The sequence below is a fragment of the Mustela lutreola genome, chromosome 13 (genome assembly GCF_030435805.1).
Source record: "Mustela lutreola isolate mMusLut2 chromosome 13, mMusLut2.pri, whole genome shotgun sequence".
Taxonomy (NCBI): domain Eukaryota; kingdom Metazoa; phylum Chordata; class Mammalia; order Carnivora; family Mustelidae; genus Mustela; species Mustela lutreola.
The window spans coordinates 85,359,345-85,386,859 of NC_081302.1; the positions used below are offsets into that span (position 1 = coordinate 85,359,345).

The 27,515-nt window shown below is 39.4% G+C and overlaps 1 protein-coding gene across 3 annotated transcripts in view; it reads left to right on the forward strand.

Annotated features, from left to right (window-relative positions):
* The window catches only part of CRYL1 (crystallin lambda 1), a 145,413-nt gene that overhangs the window by 4,105 nt on the left and 113,793 nt on the right, over positions 1 to 27,515 (forward strand). For 2 of the 3 annotated variants that reach the window (XM_059144862.1, XM_059144863.1), the window contains exon 2: positions 23,909 to 24,016. In XM_059144862.1, the coding sequence (XP_059000845.1) occupies positions 23,909 to 24,016 (108 nt within the window). Of the gene's footprint in view, positions 1 to 7,066; positions 7,086 to 23,908; positions 24,017 to 27,515 lie in introns of those variants that run through there. The other variant, XM_059144864.1, reaches the window with a different exon arrangement.

Sequence of the window (27,515 nt, forward strand, 5' to 3'; positions counted from 1 at the left end):
CACTTAGGTTGTTTTCATATCTTGGCTGTTGTAAGTAATGCTTCAGTGAACATAGGGGTGTATATATCTTCAAATTAGTGTTTTTTGTATTCTTTGGGTAAATAACCAAACCTTGAAATAGTTGGATTGATATTTCTATATGATATTTCTATTTTTAATTTTTTGAGTAATCTCCATACAGTTGTCCGGATAGGCTGCGCTAATTTATATTCACACCAATAGTGCAGCATAGGTTCCCTTTTCTCCACATCCTTGCCAACACTTGATGTTTCTTGAGTTTTTGATTTTAGCCATTCTGACAGATTTGAGGTGATATCTCATTGTGTTTTTAATTTGCATTTCCCTGATAGTGATATTGAACATCTTCTCATGTGTCTCATGGCCATTTGTATGTTTTCTTTGGAAAATGTATATTTAGATCCTCCGCCCATTTTTTAATTGAGTTGTTTTTTGTTATTGAGTTGTAGATTTATTTTATATATTTTGGATATTCATCCCTTATTGGATATATCATTTGCAAGTGTCTTCTGGCATTTGGTAGGTGTCTTGTCATTTTCTTGATGGTTTCCTTTGCTGTGCAGAATCTTTTTTAGTTTGATGTAGTCCCACTTATTTCTTTTTGCTTTTGTTTCTCTTGCCTTTGGCTTCTGCTCCAAAAAAAGACATTGCTAAGACTCTGTCAGGGAGCTTACCACCTAGATTTTATTCTAGAAATTTTGTAGTTTAAGGTCTTAAATTCAAGTCTTTAATTCATTTTGAGATAATTTTTGTGTATAAGATAGTGGTCCATTTTCATTCTTTTGCATGTGGCTATCCATTTTCCCCAATGCTATTGAAGAGACTGTCATTTCCTAATTGTATATTCTTGACTCTGTTGTCCTAAATTAATTGATTAGATATGTATGGGTTTATTTCTGGACTCTATTCTGTTCCATTGACCTGCATGTCTTTTTTTTTTTTTTTGCCAATACTGTAGTGTTTCGGTTACTATAGCTTTATACTATAGGATGAAACCAGGGGGCATGATACCTCTGTTTTTGTTCTTTCTCAAGATCCCTTTAACTTTTTTAGAATTATTGTTATAGTTCTATGAAAAACCCCATTGGGCTTTTGATAAGATTGCCTTGGATTTGTAGTTTGTTTCGGGTAGTGAGGACATTTTAACAACATTAATTCTTTCAATCCATGAGCATAGAATATCTTTCCATTCATCTGTGTATTCTTTAATTTCTTTCATCACTGTCTTAAAGTTCTATTAAAGTGTATTGAAGTACAGGTCTTTCACCACCTTGGTTAAATTTATTCCTAGGTATTTTATTCTTGTTTGTTGCAATTCTAAATGAGATTAAGAAAATAACTTCTCACAGCACCTAACCACCCTCTCTCTCCCTCCCCGCTCCCGCTGGCAACCCTCAGTTTGTTTTGTGAGATTAAAAGTCTCTTATGGTTTGTCTTCCTCCCGATCCTATCTTGTTTCATTTTTTCCCTTCCCTACCCCCCAAGCCCCCACTTTGCCTCTCAATTTCCTAATATCAGGGAGATCATATGATAATTGTCTTTCTCTGATTGACTTATTTCGCTCAGCATAATACCCTCTAGTTCCATCCATGTCATCGCAAATGGCAAGATTTCATTTCTTTTGATGGCTGTATAGTACTCCATTGTAGATATATATACCACATCTTCTTTATCCATTCATCTGTTGATGGACATCTAGGTTCTTTCCATAGTTTCGCTATTGTGGACATTGCCGCTATAAACATTTGGGTACATGTGTCCCTTTGGATTACTATATTTGTATTTTAGGGTAAATACCCAGTAGTGCGATTGCTGGCTCGTAGGGTAGCTCTATTTTCAACTATTTTTTTTAAGGTTTTTTTTTTTTTTTTTTTTTGACAGAGATCACAAGTAGGCAGAGAGGCAGGCAGAGGGCGGGGTGGGAAGCAGGCTCCCTGCTGAGCAGAGAGCCCGAGGTGGGGCTTGATCCCAGGATCCTGGGATCATGACCTGAGCCGAAGGCAGAGCCTTTAACCCACTGAGCCACCTAGGCACCCCTATTTTCAACTTTTTGAGGAACCTCCATACTGTTTTCCAGAGTTGCTGCACCAACTTGCATTTCCACCAACAGTGTAGGAGGGTTCCCCTTTTTCCACATCCTTGCCAGCATCTGTTGTTTCCTGACTTGTTAATTTTAGCTATTCTGACTGGTGTGAAGTGGTATCTCATTGTGGTTTTGATTTGTATTTCCCTGATACCAAGTGATGTGGAGCACTTTTTCATGTGTCTGTTGGCCATCTTCTCCCACTTTGTCAGTTGTCTTTTGGTTTTGTTAACTGTATCCTTTGCTGTGCAAAAGCTTCTGATCTTGATAAAATCCCAATAGTTCATTTTTGCCCTTGCTTCCCTTGCCTTTGGCGATGTTCCTAGGAAGCTGTTGCTGCGGCTGAGGTCGAAGAGGTTGCTGTCTGTGTTCTCCTCAAGGATTTTGATGTATTCCTTTCTCACATTGAGGTCCTTCATCCATTTTGAATCTATTTTCATGTGTGGTGTAAGGAAGTGGTCCAATTTCATTTTTCTGCATGTGGCTGTCCAATTTTCCCAACACCATTTATTGAAGAGGCTGTCTTTTGTCCATTGGACATTCTTTCCTGCTTTGTCAAAGATTAGTTGGCCATAGAGTTGAGGTTCTATTTCTGGGCTCTCTATTCTATTCCATTGATCTATGTGTCTGTTTTTGTGCCAGTACCGTGTTGTCTTGATGATGACAGCTTTGTAATAGAACTTGAAGTCCGGAATTGTGATGCCACCAGCTTTGGCTTTCTTTTTCAATAATCCTTTGGCTGTTTGAGGTCTTTTCTGGTTCCATATAAATTTTAGGATTATTTGTTCCATTTCTTTGAAAAAAAAATGGATGGTATTTTGATAGGAATTGCATTAAATGTGTAGATTGCTTTAGGTAGCATAGACATTTTCACAATATTAATTCTTCCAATCCAGGAGCATGGAACATTTTTCCATTTCTTTGTGTCTTCCTCAATTTCTTTCATGAGTACTTTATAGTTTTCTGAGTATAGATTCTTGGCCTCTTTGGTTAGGTTTATTCCTAGGTATCCAATGGTTTTGGGTACAATTGTAAATGGGATTGACTCCTTAATTTCTTTTTCTTCTGTCTTGTTGTTGGTGTAGAGAAATGCAACTTATTTCTGTGCATTGATTTCATATCCTGACACTTTACTGAATTCCTGTACAAGTTCTAGCAGTTTTGGAGTGGAGTCTTTTGGGTTTTCCACATATAGTATCATGTCATCTGCTAAGAGTGATAGTTTGACTTTTTTGCCGATTTAGATGCCTTTAATTTCCTTTTGTTGTCTGATTGCTGAGGCTAGGACTTCTAGTACTATGTTGAATAGCAGTTGTGTTAATGGACATCCCCGCCGTGTTCCTGACCTTAGCGGAAGAGCTTTCAGTTTTTCTCCATTGAGAATCATATTTGCAGTGGGTTTTTCATAGATGGTTTTGATAATATTGAGGTATGTGCCCTCTATCCCTACACTTTGAAGAGTTTTGTTCAGGAAGGGATGCTGTACTTTGTCAAATGCTTTTTCAGCATCTATTGGGAGTATCATATGGTTCTTGTTTTTTCTTTTATTGATGTGTTGTCTCACATTGATTGATTTGTGGATGTTGAACCAACCTTGCAGTCCTGGAATAAATCCCACGTCATTGTGGTGAATAATCCTTTTAATGTACTGTTGAATCCTATTGGCTAGTATTTTGGTGAGAATTTTCGCATATGTGTTCATCAAGGATATTGGTCTGTAGCTCTCTTTTTTGATGGGATCCTTGTCTGGTTTTGGTATCAAGGTGATGCTGGTCTCATAAAATGAGTTTGGAAGTTTTCCTTCCATTTCTGTTTTTTGGAACAGTTTCAGGAGAATAGGAATTAGTTCTTCTTTAAATGTTTGGTAGAATTCCCCCGGGAAGCCGTCTTGCCCTGGGCTTTTGTTTGTTTGGAGATTTTTGATGACTGTTTCAAACTCCTTACTGGTTATGGGTTTGTTCAAGTTTTCTATTTCTTCCTGGTTCAGTTGTGGTAATTTATATGTTTCTAGGAATGCATCCATTTCTTCCAGATTGTCAAATTTGTTGGCGTAGAGTTGCTCATAGTATGTTCTTATAATAGTTTGTATTTCTTTGGTGTTAGTTGTGATCTCTCCTCTTTCATTCATGATTTTATTTATTTGGGTCCTTTCTCTTTTCTTTTTGATAAGTCTGGCCAGGGGTTTATCAATCTTATTAATTCTTTCAACGAACCAGCTCCTAGTTTCATTGATTTGTTCTGTTGTTTTTTTGGTTTCTATTTCATGGATTTCTCCTCTGATCTTTATGATTTCTCTTCTCCTGCTGGGTTTAGGGTTTCTCTCTTGTTCTTTCTCCAGCTCCTTTAGGTGTAGGGTTAGGTTGTGTACCTGAGACCTCTCTTGTTTCTTGAGAAAGGTTTGTATCACTATATATTTTCCTCTCAGGACTGCCTTTGTTGTGTCCCATAGGTTTTGAACCGTTGTGTTTTCATTATCATTTGTTTCCATGAATTTTTTCAATTCTTTGATTTCCTGGTTGACCCATTCATTCTTTAGTAGGATGCTGTTTAGTCTCCATGTATTTGGGTTCTTTCCAAATTTCCTCTTGTGATTGAGTTCTGGCTTCAGAGCATTGAGGTCTGAAAATAGTCAGGGAATGATCCCAATCTTTTGATACTGGTTGAGACCTGATTTAAGACCGAGGATGTGATCTGTTTTGGAGAATGTTCCATGCGCACTAGAGAAGAATGTGTATTCTGTTGCTTTGGGATGAAATGTTCTAAATATATCTGTGATGTCCATCTGGTCCAGTGTATCATTTAAGGCCTTTATTTCCTTGTTGATCTTTTGCTTGGATGATCTGTCCATTGCAGTGAGGGGAGTGTTAAAGTCCCCTACTATTATTGTATTATTGTTGATGTGTTTCTTTGATTTTGTTATTAATTGGTTTATATAGTTGGCTGCTCCCACGTTAGGGGCATAGGTATTTTAAATTGTTAGATCTTCTTATTGGACAGACCCTTTGAGTATGATATAGTGTCCTTCCTAATCTCTTATTATAGTCTTTGGCTTAAAATCTAATTGATCTGATATAAGGATTGCCACTCCTGCTTTCTTCTGATGTTCATTAGCATGGTAAATTGCTTTCCACCCCTCACTTTAAATCTGGAGGTGTCTTTGGGTTTAAAATGAGTTTCTTGTAGGCAACATATAGAAGGGTTTTGCTTTTTTATCCATTCTGATACACCGTGTCTTTTGATTGGGGCATTTAGCCCATTAACATTCAGGGTAACTATTGAAAGATATGAATTTAGTGTCATTGTATTGCTTGTAAGGTGACTGTTACTGTATATTGTCTCTGTTCCTTTCTGATCTACTACTTTTAGGCTCTCTCTTTGCTTAGAGGACCGCTTTCAATATTTCCTGTAGAGCTGGTTTGGTGTTTGCAAATTCTTTCAATTTTTGTTTGTCCTGGAAGCTTTTAATGTCTCCTTCTATTTTCAATGATAGCCTAGCTGGATACAGTATTCTTGGCTGCATGTTTTTCTTGTTTAGTGCTCTGAATTTATCATGCCAGCTCTTTCTGGCATGCCAGGTCTCTGTGGATAAGTGTGCTGCCAATCTAATATTTTTACCATTGTATGTTACAGACTTCTTTTCCTGGGCTGCTTTCAGGATTTTCTCTTTGTCACTAAGACTTGTAAATTTTACTATTAGGTGATGGGGTGTGGACCTATTCTTATTGATTTTGAGGGGGGTTCTCTGCACCTCCTTGATTTTGTTGCTTGTTCCCTTTGCTATACTAGGGAGATTCTCTCCAATATACCTTCTGTTCTCCTATCTCTTTCTTCTTGTTCTGGAATCCCAGTTATTCTAATGTTGTTTCGTCTTATGGTGTCACTTATCTCTCGAATTCTCCCTCCTCATTTATCCTAGCAGTGAGAGCCTCCATTTTTTATTGCACTTCATTAATAGCTTTTTTGATTTCAACTTGGTTAGATTTTAGTTCTTTTATTTCTCCAGAAAGGGCTTTTATATCTCCCGAGAGGGTTTCTTTAATATCTTCCATGCCTTTTTTGAGCCCGGCTAGAACCTTGAGAATCGTCATTCTGCACTCTAGATCTGACATATTACCAATGTCTGTATTGATTAGGTCCCTAGCCTTTGGTACTGCCTCTTGTTCTTTTTTTTGTGGTGAATTTTCCACCTTGTCATTTTGTCCAGATAAGAGTATATGAAGGAGCAAGTAAAATACTTAAAGGGTGGCAAAGACCCCAAGAAACTATGCTTTAACCAAATCAGAAGAGATCCCAAATCGAGGCGGGGGTGGGGGGAGAAAGGGGATAAAAAGAAGTTAAGAGAAAAAAAAGAACCAATTAAAAAAAGAAAATGAATAAAGAAAAAATATAAAAAAGAAAGAAAAAATATGTACTAGATAAACTAGTTTAAAAATGTTAAAAACGAAAAGGGTAAAAGTTAGAAAAAATTTAGCAGCAGAAGAAAAAAAATTGAAAAAGGAAAAAAAATTTAAATTAACTGCGAGACTAAAGAATCATGGGGAGAAAGCAATGAGTTCAGTGCTTTGCTTTCTCCTCCTCTGGAATTCCACTGCTGTCCTTGGTATTGAAACTGCACTCCTTGTTAGGTGAACTTGGTCCTGGCTGGATTTCTTGTTGATCTTCTGGGGGAGGGGCCTGGTGTAGTGATTCTCAAGTGTCTTTGCCCCAGGCGGAATTGCACCACTCTTACCAGGGGCCGGGCTGAGTAATCCGCTAGTGTTTGCTTTCAGGAGCTTTTGTTCCCTGAGTGCTTTCCGTAGAGTTCTGGAGGATGGGAATACAAATAGCAGCCTCCCAGTCTCTGGGCGGGGGAGCCAAGAGTTTGGGGCCCCACGAGTTCGGGGCCCCACTCCTCAGTGCGCCCTCAGAGAATAGCGCTCAATTACTCCTGTCTCCCTGGCCTCCGGCTGCGCTCCGAGCTCACCGAGCCGGTGACTGGTTCAAGGTAACCCCAAGCTGAGAGCTCACTCCTCGGCTCTGTCTCTGTTGCCGGCTTCCCCGTTCTAATACCCGCAAGCTCTGCGACACTCAGACACCCCCGATCCTTCTGTGACCTTGCGGGACCTGAGGCCACGCTGACCCCACGTGGGCTTCACCCCGGTTTAGGATCCCACTCTGGAGCGGTGTCCCTCAGCAGAACAGACTTTTAAAAGTCCTTATTTTGTGCTCCATAGCTCGGCCACTTGCTGGGAGCTGGCTCTTCCCCCCGCAGTCTATCTTCCCGTCGCTTTGGATTCACTTCTCCGCCAGTCCTACCTTTCAGAAAGTGGTTGATTTTCTGTTTCTAGAATTGCTGTTCTTCTTCTCTTCGATCTGCCGTTAGATTTGTAGGTGTTTGCAATCTTTAGATAAGCTATCTAGCTGATCTCCTGCTACCTGAAGTAGTCTCAGCCTGCTACTTCGCTGTCTTGACTCCTCCCCTATTTTCAACTTTTTGAGGAATGTCCATACTGTTTTCCGGAATGGCTGCACCAGCTTGCACTGTTGGAAGGGTTTTAATGGCTGATTGAATCTCCTTGCTAGTAATCAGTCTATTCAGATTTTCTTAGAGGATTGTTTATAGGAATTTATCCATCTCTTCTAGGTTGTCCCATTTGTTGGCATATAATTGTTTTAGTAGTCTCTTAAAATCCTTCATATTTCTCGTGGTATTAGTTGTAACTATTCCTCTTTCATTTCTGATTTTATTTATTTGAAGAACCCCTGTCCCTCATTTTTGGTGAGCTTGGTTAAGGTTTGTCAATTTGTTTACCTTTTCAAAGGAAAGCTCTTCATTTCATTTATCCTTTCTGTTGTCTTTTTAGTCTCTGTTCTACTTATGTCTGCCCTGGTCTTTATTTTCTTCTTTCTACTAATTTTGTAGAGTTGTCTGTTCTTTTTTTCCCTAGTTCCTTTAGGTATAGAGTTAGATTGTTTATTTGAAATTTTTCTTGTTTCTTGAGGTTGGTCTGTAACACTATAAACTTCCCTCTTGAAACTGCTTTTGCTGAATTCTGTAGATTTTGGACTGTTGTATTTCTCTTTGAATTTTTTTCTTATTTCTCCTTTGATTTATTCTTAACACATTGATTGTTCAGTAGCATGTTGTGTTATCTTCACATATTTGTGATTTTTCCAATTGTCTTTCTATATTGATTTCTAGTTTCATACATTAAAATTGGAGAATGTGTTTGATATGATTTTAATGTTCTTAAATTGATTGAGACTTGTTTTTTGGACTAACATATGATCTATTCTGAATGTTCCATGTGTACTAGAGAAGAATATGTATTCTGCTAAATTTGTTTTTAATTAATTGATTAAAGAACAGCAATGTGTTTAGATTTAATTTCTTTTCATGAGATAGCTACTTTTTTTTTGAGTATAGCTGACACACAATGTTACATTAGTTTCATTTGTACAACTTAGTGATTTTACAAGTTTGTACATTATGCTCAATTCATCACAAGTAGAGTTACCATCTGTGCCATTACAGCATCATTGACATTACAGCATTATAATGACAGTATTCATTATGCTTTGCTTTTTCTTCCTATGACTTATTTATTTCATGACTGGAAGCCTCTGCCTCCCTCTCCCCTCCACCCATTTTGCCCCTCTGCCCCCAGCAACCATCAGTTTGTTCTCTATATGTGTAGTTTTGTTTCTTTTTGTTTATTCATATTCTAAGATCCCATTAATGAGTGGAATCATATGATATTTGTCTTCCTCAGTCTGACTTATTTCACTTAGTGTAATATCCTGTAGGTCCATTCCTGTCTCAAATGGCATGATCTCACACATTTTTATGACTGTAATATTCCTCTCTGTGTGTGCGCTACATTTTCCTTATCCATTTATCTGTCAATGGACATTTAGGTTGCTTGCATGTCTTGGCTATTGTAAATAATGGTGCAATAAACATAGGGGTTCATGTATCTTTAAGAATTATCATTTTCCCTGAGTAAATACCCAATAGTCGAATTACTGACTTTTTGTTTGGATAATTTATCCATTGATGTAAGTGGGATGTTAAAGCCTCCTTCTATTATAGTATTATTGCTGTCAATTTCTCCTTTTATGTCTATTAATATTTGCCTTATATATTTAGCCACTTCTATGTTGCGTGCATAAATACTTAAAAATGTTATATCCCCTTGTTGGGTCGACCCCTTTATCATTATGTAATGCTCTTCTTTGTCTTCTATTACAGTATTTGTTTCAAAGTCTCTTTTGTCTGGTATAAGTATAGCTACCTAGCTTTGGTTTTGTTTGCATGGAATATCTTTTCTTTCCACTGTATGTGTCCTTACATCTGAGGTGAGACTGTTGTAGACAGTATATAGATGGATCTTATCTTACTATCTGTTTAGCTACTCTTTTGATTGTAGAACTTAGTTCATTTACATTTAAAGTAATTATTGATAGGTAATAATAATAGCCTGCCTTTTAGGCTGAAGCTCCAGAACAAGAAAATAGGCCTTTTCACATGTGTTTCTGCCTTTTGTTGCATAGAGCCGTGGGAGTGGTAGCCTGGCAGGAAGTGTCTCTCTGATTGTTTCAGACACATGGGGCCCAGAAACACGATCCCCTCTGGCCACCAGTGCCAGGGCCATCTCCTGGGTAGGGTGTGTGTGCCTGCTGGCTTTGGCAAGGCAGGCCCAGGCAGTATCCTATGGAGGTGGGGGCACAGCATTCCCACCTGAGATAGTAGGCTGGGGAAGGGGTATACAGAAATGGTGCTTGCCAAAGTTGGCACCAACAAGGCAGAAGGAGAACACACTGCAATAGATTATGCTGAGTGAAATAAGTCAAGCAGAGAGGGTCAGTTATCAAATGGTTTCATTTACTTGTGGAGCATAAGGAATAACATGGAGGACATTTGGAGATGGAGAGGAGAAGTGAATTGGGGGAGATTGGAGGGGGAGACAAACCATGAGAGACTGTGGACACTGAGAAACAAACTGAGGGTTTTGGAGCGGGGCGTGGGTGGATGGGTGAGCCTGGTGGCTTATAATACTATGGAGGGCACGCATTGCATGGAGCACTGGGTGTGGTGCATAAACAATGAATGCTGGAACACTGAAAAGAAGTAAAAAAAAAAAAAAAAAAAAAGGAGGACACAAAAATGGTACCCATTGATGCCTCTGTCTTCAGAGAGAGTCCCAACAAGTTCCTGCCTTTCCTCAGATGCTTTAAAACTAATAGGTGAGTCTCCTTTGCATATGCTAGGTGCCTTTAGAACTGTTGCTTTTTTGCTGGGTCCCAGGGTCTGTGGGTCTGTGCACGAGCCCTTTAAGAGCGGATTTTTCATTCCATATAACCCTATGGTTCTCCTGGAAGTAAGCCCGTTGGTGTTTGAAGCCAGGCACTTGGAGGTGGGGAGCTTGTCTCTCTAGTGTAGTTCTGTAGGATTCGGTTGCCTGATGTGGGAGCATAAATCCTTTGGTCCTTGGGAACAAGATTTGTATTATGATGAGGCTTGGGTGGGGTTTCTTATGAGACGGTGTCTCTCCTATTCCACTTAGTGTGGCCCTTCTATTTTTTGTTGTGGAGGAGCTATTCTGCTGGCTTCTGGGTCCTTTTCAGAGGAAATTGTTTAATGTGTAGTTGTAGATTTGTTCTGTTCCTGGTAAGAGGCGAGTTCAGGACCTTATAAGTTGCCAATCTTGAACCTTGTCTAGTAGAATGTTATTTTATTTCAGGTAATGCATCCCTTAAGCTAGTCTTAACTTTTTAATTCCAAAATTTTACTTGAGGGTGACTTATGTACATTTTTTATAAGAAATTTTCTGAGGCATGAATTTTTTTTGGAGTGCTATCCTAGGTATTATTCTGCTAATTTTTGCATTAAAACATGTAGGCATATGGCTATATACACAGGCAAACAGAGAGCAAACCCTACCATGCTCTAGTTGCTTCAGCTCAAACACCAAATGTGCCCTTCCTAGGAAATATTTAATAGCTCTTACTGACAAATATTTCATAGCCAACTTAGAATAATAATGTAGAAACAGTTTTACTTCATCTTTTGCTCAATGAATAAGTAACTATAGAATGGAAAGATACTTTAAAAAATATCTAGTGTGGATTTTTTTCAAAGCTAAATGCCATTAATGATAAAATTAGAATTGAGGGGTGTCTGGGTGGCTCAGTGGGTTAAAGCTTCTGCCTTCAGCTCAGGTCATGATCCTAGGGTTTGGGATCGAGCCCTGTATTGGGCTCTCTGCTCAACAGGGAGCCTGCTTCTCTTCCTTTCTCTCTGCCTGCCTCTCTGCCTACTTGTGATCTCTTGTCTGTCAAATAAATAAATAAAATCTTTTTAAAAAAATTAGAACTGAAACAATTTTTTAAAAAGATTTTATTCATTTGAGAGAGAGTCAGAGTATGAGCTAGGGGAGGGACAGACTCACCACTGAGTGGAGAGCCAGCTGTAGGGCTGGCTTCCAGGACCCTGAGATCATGACCTGAGCAAAAGCCAGACGCTGAACTGACTGAGCCACCCAGGCACCCCAGAATTGAATCAATTTTATTACTTAACTTTTCTCCCCTGCTGCTTTGCTGCTATGTAACAGAATAATGTTCACCTGCAGTTTTTTTTTTTTTTTAAAGATTTTATTTATTTGAGAGAGAGAGAGAGCATGAGGGAGAACACCAGAAGGGGGAGGGGGACAGCTGAGGGAGGGACAAGCAGACTCCCTGCTAAGCAGGGAACCCAGCACTAGCTCGACATAGGCCTTAACAAGGGGCTCAGTGGGGGCTCCATCCCAGGACCCTGGCATCATGACCTGAGCTGAAGGCAGACACTTCACCAACTAAGCCACCCAGGTGCCCCCTTACTTGCAGTAGTTTTATGAAGTACTAATTCAGATTTATGAATTTAGAAGCTTTAAAGCATATGAGAATAGTTAGAATGGTAGGGACATATTATGTGGTCTCCAGGTATCTAGTGGTTCAGAAAAAGTTAATAAAATGTCACTGGCTCGGGCTGCCTGGGTGGCACAGTGGGTTAAGCCTCTGCCTTCAGCTCAGGTCATGATCTCAGGGTCCTGGGATCATCGGGCTCTCTGCTGGGCAGGGAGCCTGCTTCCTCCTCCCTCTCTCTCTCTGCTTGCCTCTCTGCCTACTTGTGATCGCTCTCTGTCAAATAAATAAAAAAGTCTTTAAAAAAAATGTCATTGGCTCTAAGGGCAGGAAGCTAATTGTATTTGGGCCCAAGGTAAAGTAGTACTGGGAACAAGAAAGCTGACAGAACATTTATTCTGGGGTTGTGTTGTCTGATCTTTGTACCTGGTTGTATTAGTCTGTGCTATCGATTCCCCCTGCTTGCACTTGCTCACTTTTCCTCTCTCCTTTGCTTCTTATTCTTACACATTGCTGCCAACCCCAGCATTATAATCTTTCAACTCCAGTGCCTATTACTGACTAAGAGTTTCCACATTTTAGGTTCAATTTACAGGTGAGGAAATCTGATTGGCTTGGCCCCTCTGTGCAAGCCAGGCTACAGGTATAGCAGGATGCTGGTAAGACAGTTGGCTTGTGCTTTGGGTCAGTTGTCCGTGTCATATCCATTCATAAATGGCTGAGCATGTGTGAGGGCAAAGGGATGCCAGCAGCTTCCCAGCAGTTGGCTTTTTGCTCTTGGTTCCTCCTCTAGAGGACTATGGGCAATACAGGCTTTGAAACTATTGTAAGAAGAAGAAATCAGCTTTGTCATTAATGCCTGTTATATGGAACATAACTAATTTCTCCCCAAATTTTTATAACAATTCTCAAATACACAGAAAAGTAGAAATTATTGAAAAAAGAATACCCACATACTACTTTGCTAGTCACTAATTATTAAAAATTTGCTCTATTTGCTTTATCTGTATATAATTTATTTAATTAATGCTTTATGTCATAGGGTTAGTTTTTACTTTTTTGCTAATATAAATTCTACTGTAAATGATTGTCTGTGTGTTGCCCAGGTTAACCTAATCTAAGATCAGTTCTATAAGTAAAATTCCCAGGCCAAATATTAGAAATACTTAATTTTGATACAGGCTATGAGACTTCCTTCAGCTACTTTGCACCTCTTTTATTACCCACAATGGTTTGTAAGTGCCCATTTGCCCGTAACTTTGCCAACACTAAACATTGTCAGTTTTTAAAAATCTCTGCCTTTTGGATATATATTTTATTTGCTATTATTAGAATAAAGCAGTAGAGTGTATTTTCAAGTTAGTTTGCTCACATACTTTATAGAGGTCCCCTCCTCTTGTGTTTGGTGTATTCATCTATTTCTGGGTTTATAGGAATTTTTGTATATTTATATGTTATAAATATTATTTCTTTTTGGACATTTGTCTTATGTTAATTTTTTGGTCACTAACAAAGTTATTAAGATCAGTTAATTTATTTGGCAATCATTATTCAAACATGAGGACGATAGTAGCTTGGATTATTATAAAAATGTCTTTGAAAGGCTGAAAACTGCTCTAGAATGAATGCCACCCCACCCCCAACTGCATTTGTAGAGGAAGGACTACAGCTCTCTCGGACATGTGACTGACTTCTATATGATTGCAGCATAGTTGCAGAGTTGGGGGTGGTCACTCTTCAAGTGCTGAGCAGTGCCATGTGGCTGTGAAATGACTGCTGTGCTGGACAATGAAGGTTTAAGCAATGATGTGACCTTGGTGAATCAGGAAAGAGAGAACTTCCTTCTCCCCACTTGTTGTGCCTCCCCTTGTAGTATGGGCTCGTTTGAGAGGCACTTAAGCGCATTTTGAAAAGGCAAGTCAAGTTGTGGGAGGAGGTTTACTTAATGAGATGACTCTATTGTGTTCTCCTTTGTGGAAAGTCTTTTCTGTAACAGCAGCCACGGTACTTTGGGCTTTGATAACATGGCAGCCGAAGCCTCTCACCATTCTGTCTTGTTTGGCCTGTGAGCCTTACCCGTGCGTGGCACTTAAGGGCCTTTTCTTTTGTGCCCATCCTCTCCGATTCATAGTGTGGTAGACACAGGATGTGGGGGGACTTCCTGACAGAGGGGTCTGCTGCTAAGGCTGCTTTGGAGGCCCCATGGAGCTCTCGCCCCTGAGGGAGTCAGCTTGACATGCTGTCGTGCCTGACCAGCCTATGGGCAAAAGCTTTTACATGGAGAGAGGCGAAGAGTCATTTTGGAGGAATGTGGTAATTTCTGAAACCACAGAGTGGGAAGGAAAAGAAGAATCTTTTTGAAAAATATTTCTATGCATTTTATTATACATACAACAAAGTACAGAAATCCTATGTACTTTATTTAATGGTGATCATAGAGTGGACACACCACTGTAAGCCCTGCTGGGAAAGTATCCATTCTAGAGTTGGGCTGTATGATAGGCTCCTTTCATGGTTAAATCAATCACCATATATGTCAAACATGATGATACTGGCAGTGGGGAGAAGAACATTTGGAGTCCATAACTGGTCATTTGGGATGACTTGTTAATTGGCCTTTTAACATAGGGGCTTGCAGCTCTGGAGTGTGTGAGGAGGGGTGAGTGGGTGTTTGAGGAAGAGAAAGAAGTCTTCAGGCAGGGTTTCTCTTTCAAACTCTGGCTTGTGGTCTGTAGGGTATTTTTCCTCAGAGGCTAGAATAGCTTTGTCAATAGAACTTGCTGCAAAGAGGGAAATATTCTGTATATGCCTTTGCTGTTCAGATTGGTAGCCACTATCACATGTGACTATTGAATACTTGAGCCATGTCTAGTACTATTGATTAACTGATTTTTAAAATTCATTAATTTTAATTAATTTAAATAGCAGCATGTGGCCAGAGCCTACCATATTGGACAGTGCTAGGTCTAGAGCATTGAGAGTTTAATAAAAAAATTTCTATGTAATTATTTATATAATAAATATAAAATATCTATTATATAAATTTTAAATATTTATTATTTATGTATTTTATAAATAGATATAAATTACATGTTATATATCATTATAATATGTAACATATATACATATATGTACATTATATATGTATTTATATATAAGTTATATATAACATGTACATTATATATGTAATATGTAAATTTTGTATTAATCATAAACAATTTTAATATTGCAGAAGAATATGGAGTAAAACATTCTGTATAATCCTGCTCCTTTTCCCGAAGTTGAGTAGAGGTGCCTTAGTTGTTTTCACTGTTTTTCCAACTAATGGCTTTACTTACATAAGATACCTTGTAACAAGATAATAGCCCCTCTCAGTAACTCCTGGTATGTATTAGAGGCTTAGCTCAAGTGAATATTGTGTGAGAGCTTTGAAGCTTGGATAGCAAGCACTTCTGTGGCATTAGCAGGATTTTCAGGTCAGTAGGAGGCATGCCAAGCTCTTCCCTTCAGTTGCTTGGGCCCAAGCCTGACAGAAGAGGGGGTGTTGTAACTGTGCGGAGTGCTTTCTGTACTCAGAGCCTGAAGGATAGATTAGCTGAATTAGGAGAGGTTGGGAGAGGGGAGATGGAGTGGGGATAATAGTTCTTGGAGCCCATCCTTTGACTGCTATTCTAGCTACCACCATCCCTTCCTCAAAGCAGTGCAGAGTTACTACAATGAAATAACACCACACCTGAGGCAAGCCTGTCCTGCTGAACGTTCTGTCTGCTTGCTAATAATTTAGTTTGTTACTATTTCCTGAATGGTGGCAGAGGACATGAGACTCATGGGTCAGAGACAGAGAACGTTCTTAATCAGAGCAGAGCAAACAGCATGAGCATGCTATTAGTATTTTTCCTTTTGCCCTGAGTCCCATGGGGGATATGTGAAGGTTCCTGGTAGAAACCTGCAGATTCAGTGTGCATCCAGACAAGAACATAGAGCTTGGGGAAACCACTGTTTTTATAGTAAGAGGTAAGTAAGCTTGCTCTTTATCCTTGAGGGATATATTTCTGAAAAATAATTCTAACAGATGATCTGAGTCAAGAACCAGCAAGACCTGTGTGTGCTCCAGGAAAAATTCTTCCCACCACTCAATGCCTGGCTTTGTCCACACACCACTCTCGGCTCCTCTGAAATGGGGACTATGTTTCTCCTGACCTCTGGATCACATTTTGAAAGGCTTCCAATTCAGAGGAACCCTAGAGAGTGTTGTTGATTGGTCTTTGAATTGTACAGAGTACCAGGGCAATCTGTGGATCAGGTGCAACTCACTTTTGTTATTCCCAGTGGCACTGGAATAATCTCAAGATTGAGAGAAAAATGGAGAATAGTCCAATCACCTACCCAATACTTGATGACAAGTGATTACCTACCTCTCTTCTGATACCTCCACTTCCAAGGATTTTCCATCTGCTTGGTCTTTTCTTCAGTAACATCAAACCTCAGGACAGCCCAAGCAGTGGAACCAGGTGCAGGAGCCTCAGACCAAAGTGCTATGTGGTCTGCAGGAATCAGCCCCACAGTGTGTAAATGTGGCTATTTCTCCCAACCTCATAAAAATACCCCCTTGACCTCCTTTCTCCTTCTAGTAACTGCCACATTTTTCTTCAGACCTTGATGAAATTGTCTGTATTCTGTCTCTACTTCCTTTCTTCCCATCCACATTCTTTAGTTTCAAATCATATCAAAGTTGAGAAAATAGTATAATGAAAACTTATGTACCCCTCTTACCCCCGGTTTCAACTGTTATTAACATGGGGCTAATCTAGTTTCATTTATGTTTCCTTCTGTGGATTAATTTGAAACAAATCCCAGGCATTTGTATCATTTCACTAATAAATATGTCAGGATATACCTAAAAACAAGGACTACAATTGACCCTTAAAAGATGCAGAAGTTAGGGGTGCTGAACACCCCCATGGAGTTGAAAATCCATCTATAACTTTGACTCCTCTCAAACTTAATTACTGATAGCCTACTCTTGACTGGAAGCCTTATTGATAACACCAATAGGCAACACATATTTTGCACATTACCTGTATTAAATACTGTGTTCTTAAAGTAAGCTAGAGAAAAGATGTTAAGAAAATCACAAGGAAGGGGCACCTGAGTGGCTCATAGTTAAGCATCTGTCTGTGGCTCAGGTCATGAAACCAGATCCTGGGATTGAGCCCTGCATCAGGCTCCCTGCTATATGGGGAGTCTGCTTCTCCCTCTCCTTCTCCCCCTGCTTGGGTTCCCTCTCTTGCTGTCTCGCTCTCTCTCAAAAAGATAAATAAAATCTTTTTAAAAAATCACAAGGAAGAGAAAATATATTTACAGTACTATACTGTAAAAATCTGCATATAAATGGACACACAGTTCAACCCATGTTGTTCAAGGGTCAATTATATTTTAAAAATATATTATAATAATAGCATCATCAAGTATAAAACATTAACAAAATTCCTTAATATTATCAAATAGTATCTTTTTTTTTTTTTTTAAGATTTTACCTATTTATTTGACAGAGAGAGATCACAAGAAGGCAGAGAGGCAGGCAGAGAGAGAGGGAAGCAGGCTCCCCACCGAGCAGAGAGCCCGACACGGGGCTCAATCCCAGGATGCTGAGATCATGGCCTGAGCCGAAGGCAGAGGCTCAACCCACTGTGCCACCCAGTCGCCCCCCAAATAGTATCTTTAAATATCCCATCAGTATTCAGAATTTCCCTGATTACCCAAAAACTTTTTTACTTGTGGTTTGATTGATTCAGGGTCCAAGTAAGGCCCACACATTGTATTTAGTTGATCTGTTTCTTAGCTTTTTCAATCTATAGGTTTCCCCATCTCTCTCTCTCTCTCTCTCTCTCTCACGCTCTCTTTAAAATTTTCTTGCAGTTTATTTGTTGAAGAACATGGTCATTTGTTCTGTGAAATTTTCTAAATTCTGGATTTTGCCAAATGTATCTATTTAATGTGTTCCTTCCCCTGTCCCTTCATTTCCTAAACTGGTAGTTAGATCTAGGGGCTCATTTCTCTTACACCCAGGCAGGATTTCCTCCCTACCAGTCTATCAGAACTACTCTTGTCACTGTCCCCACCCCCATTCCTCTTGTGAACCCCGGTGGTCAGTTTTGACCCAGATGGTCACTTTCTTCTCACTGAGATTCCCTTTCACTTCTCTGACCCCCTGCATCTGATTTTCCTCCCATCTCCCGTTCCGTATCCTTCAGTGAAGTTGGAGGAGTGTTCTAAGTCTCAGTTCTTTGACTTCTTTATTATTAGTCATTTCCTCAGTGATCTCATCTGGTTTCATGCCTGTACATACCATGTCTTTGCAGTAATCCCAAATTCATATCCTCCGCCTAGGTCTTGCCCATTAACCTTGAGACTTCTGTCTAGTTGTTTCCTAGATGTGTGATTAGACATCTTTTTCAAACTTAAAGCATCCTATATTGAATAATGCCTGATCTTCTCTCCCTAAATCTACTTCAGGTATGGGCTTCCCCACCAGGGATAATGGCCTTTCTGTCCTTTCTTCTGCTGTCCAAAAGAAACGTGATGTCATCCCCAGTTCTTTTTCTCACACCCCCATGTGGCACACAGCAACTCTTGTAGTCTGCCTGTGAAAACCTGTGTATTCAGAACTCCGCTGACCATTTCCTGTCTCCGCCTCTGCTTCTATCCTGCTGTAGCCTACTACCATATTTTGCAGTGGTCTCCTGACTTCTAGGTGATTTTTTTACTTCCATCTTTGCCTGTCTTCAGTATATACTTAAAATTTTTTTTTAATTTTAATTTTTTAAAAGTTTATTCTTAAATTTTTTATAGAGGGAGCACACTTGTGGGAGGACAGGGAGAGGGAGAGAATATTAAGCAGCCTCCATGCTGAGCAGGGATCCTGATGCAGAGTTTGATCTCACAAGCCTAAGATCGTGACTTGAGCTGAATCAAGAGTTGTACACTTAACTGACTGAACCACCCAGGCACCCAGGTATATTCTTATTAAAGCAGCCAGAACCTTGTAAAACTGAAGTCAGAGCATGTCTTTCCTCTAAAACCTTCTATTATCTGCGCATCTCACTTGGAGTCAAAGTGAAAAGCTCTCGGCAGCCTCTGAGGCATCCCTCCTGCCCTCTCTGACCTCCTCCTGCCATCCTCCCCCTTCCCTCTCTACTCCAAACTTACCAGCCTTGTTGATTTGGACCATGCAACAGGTTCCCTCAGGTTTTTGCACCTGTTCTTCCCTCTGCTGGGAATGCCTTTTTCCCAGATGCCTTTGTGGCTTGCCCCCTCACTTCCTTCAGCCCTTTGTTAATATGTGACCTTCCTGGCGAGTCCGTCCCTGGTGTGCTTTTAGAATTTCTTTTCCTCCCAGTCCCCATTCTCCTCCTTGTTGTCCCTGTTCCCTGCTTCTTCTCTCCCCCAGCACTTGTTACTTTACTATGATATCTTACTTACCTGCTTAGTTTTTTTTCTGCCTGCCCACTGTAAGCTCCATGATGCAAGAATTTTTGTTTTGTCACTGCTGCATCCCCAGTGCCTGGAACTGTGCCAAACACCCATAGGTCCTCTAAATATTTCTTTAGTGAACAACTGTAGCCTTCATATTAACCTCATAGGAAGAGGCTGTTGACTGTTATATAGTATTTATCACTAGATAATCAGGTGGGTTTTTGTTGTTGTTGTTGTTGTGGTTTCTTTTCTTTGTTTCTTTGTTTTGTTTTTTTCTTTTCTTTGTCTCTTTTGTTTTGTTTGTTTTTTGCCAATAGCTAACATTTATCAAGCCTCTGTAGTGTTCTAGAAACACAAAGGTGAGCAACATGGTTCCTGGTGCATAGAACTTAGCCTGTTGAACAAGCAAACAAAAATAAATTCATATTGCTGATAAATTCATACTACTTTCGTTTAACATCACTGTGTAAAATTCACCATGTTTTTTATTAACATACTTAGATATTCATGACTAACAAAAAACAACAGATGTGTGTAACCTTTCCAGACCTAGAAATAAAGGTAGAAGCATTTGTCATTTGCTTCCTCTCCAGATTTATCCACACCAATGCAGGCATCTGCATACAAAATGGGTGGCAGGGGTAGAATTTTTCTAGGGTTGGTCCCAGAGGAAAGACTATCTTAAGAAGATAGACCTTGGGTGGGCCAAGATTACCTTTTGAGGTACAGTCCCCAGAAGAACCAAGGGACAGACAGTAATACTTGGAGAAAGACCATGGGAGTTGAGATCTGAATGTTATTAATACATGCTCCTCTAAGCCAGGGAGAAAGTGCTAGTTATCCTCTGGTACGGTAAGGAAGCTTTGCCCAAACCAAGAATTTACCTTTTGCAGAATAAGTTTATTTAAACAGTTAAAAAAATTGTGGTGAGATGCACATAGCATTTGCCATCTTAAACATTTTCAAGTGTGTGGTTTAGTAGTGTTCAGTGTATTTACATTGTGCAACCAATCTCCAGAATTTTTTTCTCTTGCAAAACTGCAACTCTGTCCCCATTAAATAATCTCCAAGCCTCCCTTCCCCGCCAAGTCCCTGGTGACCAACATTCTATTCTCTGTCTCTATGATTTTGACTACTCTGAGTACCTCATACAAGTGGAATCATGCAGTATTTGTCTTTTGGTGACTGAGTTAATTTTATTTTGCATTATGTCTTCAGTGTTGATCCATGTTGGGCATGTGTCCAGAATTTCCTTCCTTTTAAGTCTGTATAATTTAGTGGCCATTTTTATTTTATTGTACTTTTTAAAACATTTTTAAATTTAAACTCAATTAATTAACATACAGTATATTATTGGTTCAGAGGTATAGGCCTATGATTCATCAGTCTTATATAACATCCTGTGCTCATTATATCACGTGCCCTCCTTAAAGCCCATCACCCAGTTACCCCATCCCTCCAACCCCCTGACCTCCAGCAACCCTCAGTTTGTTTCCTGTGGTTAAGGGTCTCTTATGGTTTGTCTCCATCTCTGGTTTTGTCTTGTTTTATTTTTTCCTCTCTTCCCCACGATCCTCTGTTTTGTTTCTTTAATTCCACATATCAGTGAGATCATATGATAATTGTCTTTCTCTGATTGCCTCACTTCACTTAGAATAATACCCTCAAGTTCTATCCACGCAGTTGCAAATGGCAAGATTTCATTTTTTTTGATGAGTGTGTAATTAGTGGTCATTTTAAAAAACACAAGATGCTGAACACAGCTGATCTTTGCACCCAGAGTTGGATTACTCAGCAGGCTGGGTAAATTCTCAATGGCCCCACCACTAGTTCTGCCCTTGTGGAGGGTTATCAAATGTATCTGTTAGCCTATAGGTCCCCTAAGGGGAAACTGTAGTGTACCCTTTTGAATTGGTCAGCTTGGAACGAAATGAAACAGCTCCGGAGTTTGGAATTATAGACAAGTTTAAGTGGATTTTGTTGCCTATTAGCTCTATAAACTGCCTTCTTGTACGTCACCTCCACTGGAGAAATCCCTTGAATATCTGAGCCTTAGTTGTGTTGTGAGAAGACGTTTCCCTCTCACCTCTAGCTGACCACTTATGTAGCAGGCAAGCACCTTTGTGAAAGATTTTTAAAATTCTAATCCTGCCTCAAGGTAACCACCTACCTTCTACCAAATGTGCAATTCATTTCCTCTTTGCCCTTTCACGCAACCAAATTTAAGAGTTTACTAAGTATTATTGCTCTCCATTTGTGCGTCAGGAGTTGGTTTTCAAAGCATTTTCACATACATTCATTTTTTAAATAATGGATTTGTTGAGATCCATCTAGCACACAGTTCACCCTTTTAGCACATTCACAGGGTTGTACAACTGTCACTACAGTGAATTTTAGAATATTCCCATCATCCCCAAAAGAAACCCTTCACCCCTCAGCTGTCACTCCCATTCCTTCCTCTCCAGCCCTGGGGCAACCACAAATCCATTTTCTGTCTCTGTAGATTTGCCAGTTGCTAGAAGTGGAATCCAGCAATATGTAGACCTTACTAATTGATTTCTTTTGCTGAGAATTTTTTTAAGGTTCCATGGAGCATGTATCAATACTTTATTCTTTTTTATGGCTGAATAACTTTTTATGGGTATACCACATTTTGTTTACCTGTTCACTAGCTATTGAATCTTTGGGTCATTTCCATTTAGCTGTTGTGAGTAGTCCTCATAGAAACATGTACAGTGTAGTTTTTCTTGGGACATATGTTTCATTCCTGTTGGGTACATACTGAGGAGTGGAATTGCTCTTATAAACTTTCATTTTGCCAGTTTTAAGCACTGTAAAGTCATTCTAAATTTTTTCTTTTCATTGCTGTACTCTTTGGAAGGAAGTCTTCCATACAGCCCCTGCTTCAGGAGTGGGGAGTTAGGTTACAATTCTCTGAGGGCAGAGTGTCTGCATAAATTATTGGGCAATTCTTCTGCAAGGAAGATTTGGCTTCTTTCGCATTTATTTGTTTATTCAAACATTTATTGACGTCAGTGTGGACTCATGGATACTTAGTTTATACTTTGGATTATAATCCAGTGTTACTTTACTTTTTTGTTCAACTTCTTCCAATTTTGGGCCCTAGAACTCTTTCATTTGGCTTCTGCAATCCTTTGATATGTTCTGTCAGGATAGGCCTTTACAAATTTTTAAATTTTAATTTTTTATTAGCACTGTGTACTTTCTGGCACTCCCAATTACTCTGGGCTCATGTTGTGTATTTCCTGGCTCAGTCCTAGAATCAGCCATTTCTCCAAGAACCTCTGGTTCCCTTTATTAGAGAATGATATTAGAAACCCATTATTTGGGCTCTAGATGTGCTCCTTAACATTCATTTTTAACCTTTTGAACAACTTCGTGTGAGTTTTTAATGTCTTTTTTATCTTTTCCTTTTCTGGTAGCACACTGAAATAGGATGGGAGAGGTACCACTAGTTAGGATCCCAGGGTTTGGCTCTTTGGGTTTATCTCATAGCTCCAGCACATTTAGCTTGCATATCCTTAACCCCTCTATGCCTCAGTTTGCCCATATATAAAATGGGAAATAATAATACCACCTGCCTTGTGGGGTTGTTGTAAAGATTGACAGAGGAATGATGTATAAGATGTTGAATATTTCATGGCACCCAAGATGTGTTCAAAAGCTGGTGGTGGTAGCAGCAATTGTTTAATTGAAGAGGGTGGGGAAAATACTATCTCTGTTCTTCACCTTAAGTGACTTGCCCGACTTGCCCGACACAGTGGTCAAATGGGAATTCACAGAGGAGTCTTTCACTTCTACCACACCCTACTGGCTCCAGACTGTGGAGTTTTTGTTTCGGTGTGTGAACTAATGTTAACTACCTGACATCCGGTAGTGTGTCAGGCAGAATATTACTGCTGACTCTGGTCAGCAGTAATATTGTTGAGGATTGAGTTGAGGATTCAGGGGCCCCTGTATGGAAAGAGATAACATTTTTTAAATGAACATATAATGTATTATTTTCTTCGGGGACAGGTCTGTGAATCATCAGTCTTACTCAATAGCACATAACCCTCCCAGTGTCCACCACCCAGCCACCCTGTCCCTCCCTCCCGACCCCCAGCAGCCCTCAGTTTGTTTCCTGAGATTAAGAGTCTCTTACGGTTTGTCTCCCTCCCTGGTTTCATCTTGTTTCATTTTTTCCCTCCCTACCGCCACCACCCTCCACCCAGCCTCTCAAATTCCTCATATCAGAGAGATTATATGATCATTATCATTAAGAGATAATATTTTAAATAAATACAGCTATACAAATGTATAATTTTAAGATATTAAGTGTTTTAGAATAGGATGCTATATAATTTTTAAAATTTCATTCTGGGTTAGGAATGAAAAACTGTTCCATTAAGTTAACTGGACACATTTCTTAATTTTCTTTCCCTTTAGTGGACTCATTGGACAAAGCTGGGCTATGTTGTTTGCCAGTGGAGGCTTCAAGGTGAAACTCTATGATATTGGGCAACAGCAGGTAACAAATGCCTTGGAAAAGATCAGGTAAGTTGGCTGGCACCCTCCAGGAGGAATTGGAAAGGCTCTGCTGCTCTCAGTGGGTCTTGTTTATCATACTCTCAAGGCTATAACTATCTGTAATTTTACTCTTTAATTTGATGGCTGTTACAGTGCCTTTGAGTTGGTAAAGGTCAGACCCACAGTGGGTGAATCATAAAAAATTAAGACTGAAGAAGGGGCTCAGATTGTGAGAGGACTGTTTGTGTGATATAAAAATGTGTGATGGGAGTGGAGGAGCTGAACATCCGTCTTAGGCTTCTAGCCTGAGTGAATTTTCTTCTGTCCCTGTGTCACACTGGGCTGGAGGTCAGCGTTTCCCTGTGTTCCCTCTGGGCGGATGACCAGCTCTCAGCATGTGATAGCTTAGAGCTTCATGGGCATTATATTTTCGGAAGAGGGTGTCCTGAGGTTTGTTTTGACCTATTTGATCTAATGTTGTCAGGACTCAAATGAACTGTGATAACTGTAATACTTAGAGGTGTCAGAGTTGGTGAAGTTATGTGTACTGAGTGCTAAGCATGAGGAGGGGTAAGTTTTGGAATAATCACAGGGGGTAAGAAGGAAAATAGGAACCATAGGAAAGAGGCTGAGTATGGGTAGGTCAAAGATAGAAGCACCAAACTAATATAATGTGCTGGAAGGTCAGAGGGCCCTAATTTATGATACATTCACCCAAGAGGACTATCGCTGAACATAGTTTTGACCATCTCAAATGTGGTATTGTATAGGTAGTTATTCTCCTTGGGGGAGATCCATGAATGTGTAACTTGAATTTACATTTTGTGTAACTAATATATGCTGACTTTATTGTTACTTTTTGAAAAAACTAATATATATAGTGTGACATCAGGCTATAGACACCAAGAAATGATATACCTTAGTTCAGTTTTGTTGTGTAACAGATTAAGAACCCAAAACCTGGAGAAGTCAAGTTACTTCTTATATGTAGTAACATAGAGTCAATGTCAAGATGAAGTGTCAATCTGAAAAGTGAACAAACAGGGGTGCCTGCCTGCCTGACTCAGTTGGTGGAGCATGTGACTCTTGATATTGGGGTTGTAAATTCAAGCCCCACATTGGGTGTAGGGATTACTTAAAAATAAAATCTTTACAAATAAAAATAAAAACAAACCCCAAATGAAAAAAAAAATGAAAGAACAACTTTAAAACTAAACACACATACTCCTAACGTTTTGTTCTGTGCTCTTATAGACGGAAGAGGAATTAGCATAATAAATATCTACTATGTTCCAGGTATATGCTCTCCACTAGGGATGTATAGATGACTAAGAGAGATACAGTTCTATCCACCATGGAATTTACTAGTCTGGTAATCTTATATATAAATTCTCATAGTAAGCCCCAGGAGGCAGATTATATTGCCATTATTTTAGGAGAAAACTTAGGTCTATAAATGGTCAATAACCTGCTCAAAAAGACACAGTAAGGCAGAAGATTCAAACTCTGGTTCATCTGACGCATTAAGGGTAGGTCTGAGTGCCTTTAGCACCTATCTATACTATTTGTTTTATAGAGATCCTGCAAACATTACTTTTAATATAATATTTAAAATACACAGAGGAATAGGTCATTTATGTTAGCTTATGAAGTATACAATAAAAGGAGCATTTATGAAACTACTATCCATCTTGAGATCTAGGTATTGTCAAGACCCTGTGTATACCTTTTGAAACTGATCCCGTGTCTTCCCAGCAGAAGTAACTATACTGTTACCTTGCTTTAAAGAAGTTTTACTGTTGATATGTACTCTAAATAATGTATGGTTTTGTTCTGCTTATTTTTGTGCCTTATGAAATTTTTTTGAGATTCATCCATGTTATTGCTTATAGCTGTAGTACATCTATGTTTATTGCTATATAATTTTCTAGTGTGTGACTTTGCTATTATTTACTTCTGTTTTATGCTTCTGATGAACATTAAGCTATTTCCAGTTGGGGGCTATTGTAAACAATGTTGCCATTTATGTCCTTGTGTATGTCTCCTGGTGCATAAGTACAAGAATATCTACAGTGTACATACCTAAGAGTGAGACTGCTGGGTTTATTTTTCCTTCTTGGATTCTTATTATATGTCTGTTGAACCAATTCATTCTAGCCTTCACATCTTTTAACCTCTCTTATATTTTCTGTTTCCCTGACTCCTTGGAATATGTTTTGGATACATTCCTTAGATTTTTCTTCCAGTTCACTAATTCTAGTTTTAGCTGTGTCTTATCTATTGTTAAATCATCCACTGAATTTATTTCAATAATCAAATTTTCACTTTAATAGTTCTATCTATCTGCCTCTTTTCCAAATATACTCATTCATTTTTAATAGCTTCTCATTGTTTTGCTCATTCTCTGTGGTTACTTTTTTTTTAAGATTTTTTTAAATTTTATTTTAAAGATTTATTTATTTGTCAGAGAGAGAGAGAGAGAGAGAGAGAGAGAGCAAGGTCAAGCAGGCAGAGTAGCAGGCAGAGGGAGAAGCAGGCTCAGCACATAGCAAGGAGCCTGATATGGGACTCAATCCCAAGACCCTGGGATCATGACCTGAGCCAAAGGAAGACACTTAACTGACTGAGCCACTCAGGTGTCCCTGTGGTTACCAGTTTTTAAATCTTTGTGCACTTAATACATAATTGTTTTATATTATATATCTAATAATTCCAGTACCTGAGGTTGTCTTAGCTCAGGTTCCTCAAAATCAGATCCTGAGATAGGGATTCTCAGGCCAGTGATTTATTAAAGAAGTGCTACAAGGAGAAACCAATGAGGGATTGATTGGTAGGGACAGGAAAAGGAAGACAAAGAGGCCAACTAAGGGTATAATTTCAGAAGTCCCAGGATCAGCAAGATTCCTGGAGTCCTGGAGCATAAAATATTGTGTCAAGTATGTCACCGCTTAAGGCAAGAGCTGAGTTTCCATATTTCTGCATCAGTCACTGACTGAGGGGCATTCCTAGGGGCTTGGATGGATGTGAACTCCCAGGTGCTTCTGTGTCTCTGCTCTGGGTCCTGGGGTAGTACTTTGGGGGTGGGGGCAGGGGTGAGCCATTAGCAGCAAAGATTCAAAAGTTGGAGGATGGGCACCCAGTGCTGGTCAGAGGGATTCAAAGAGGACTGGGTGGAGCACCAAAGGCTAGACTGCCAAACTGTCTTCCAAATGTGTGGGCCATTTTGCACTCCCACCAGCAGTAAGTCAGAGTTCTAGCAGCGTTTGGTGGTGTCAGTGTTCTGGATTTGGGCCATTCTAACAGGTAGGTAGTGGCAGCTCATTGTCGTTTTACTTTGCATTTCCTTGATGACAAATCTGTGGAGCATCTTTTCATATGTTTACTTGCTATTTGTGTATCTTCTTTGAGTTCTTTTTCTGTTTTTGCTTCTTTTGGTTAAAGAGAGAACCTTGAAATTTTTCCTGACTTGCTCTGCTTGCTGTGACTCCCTCATGCATAAAAATTATTCCTATATGGGATCTTGTAG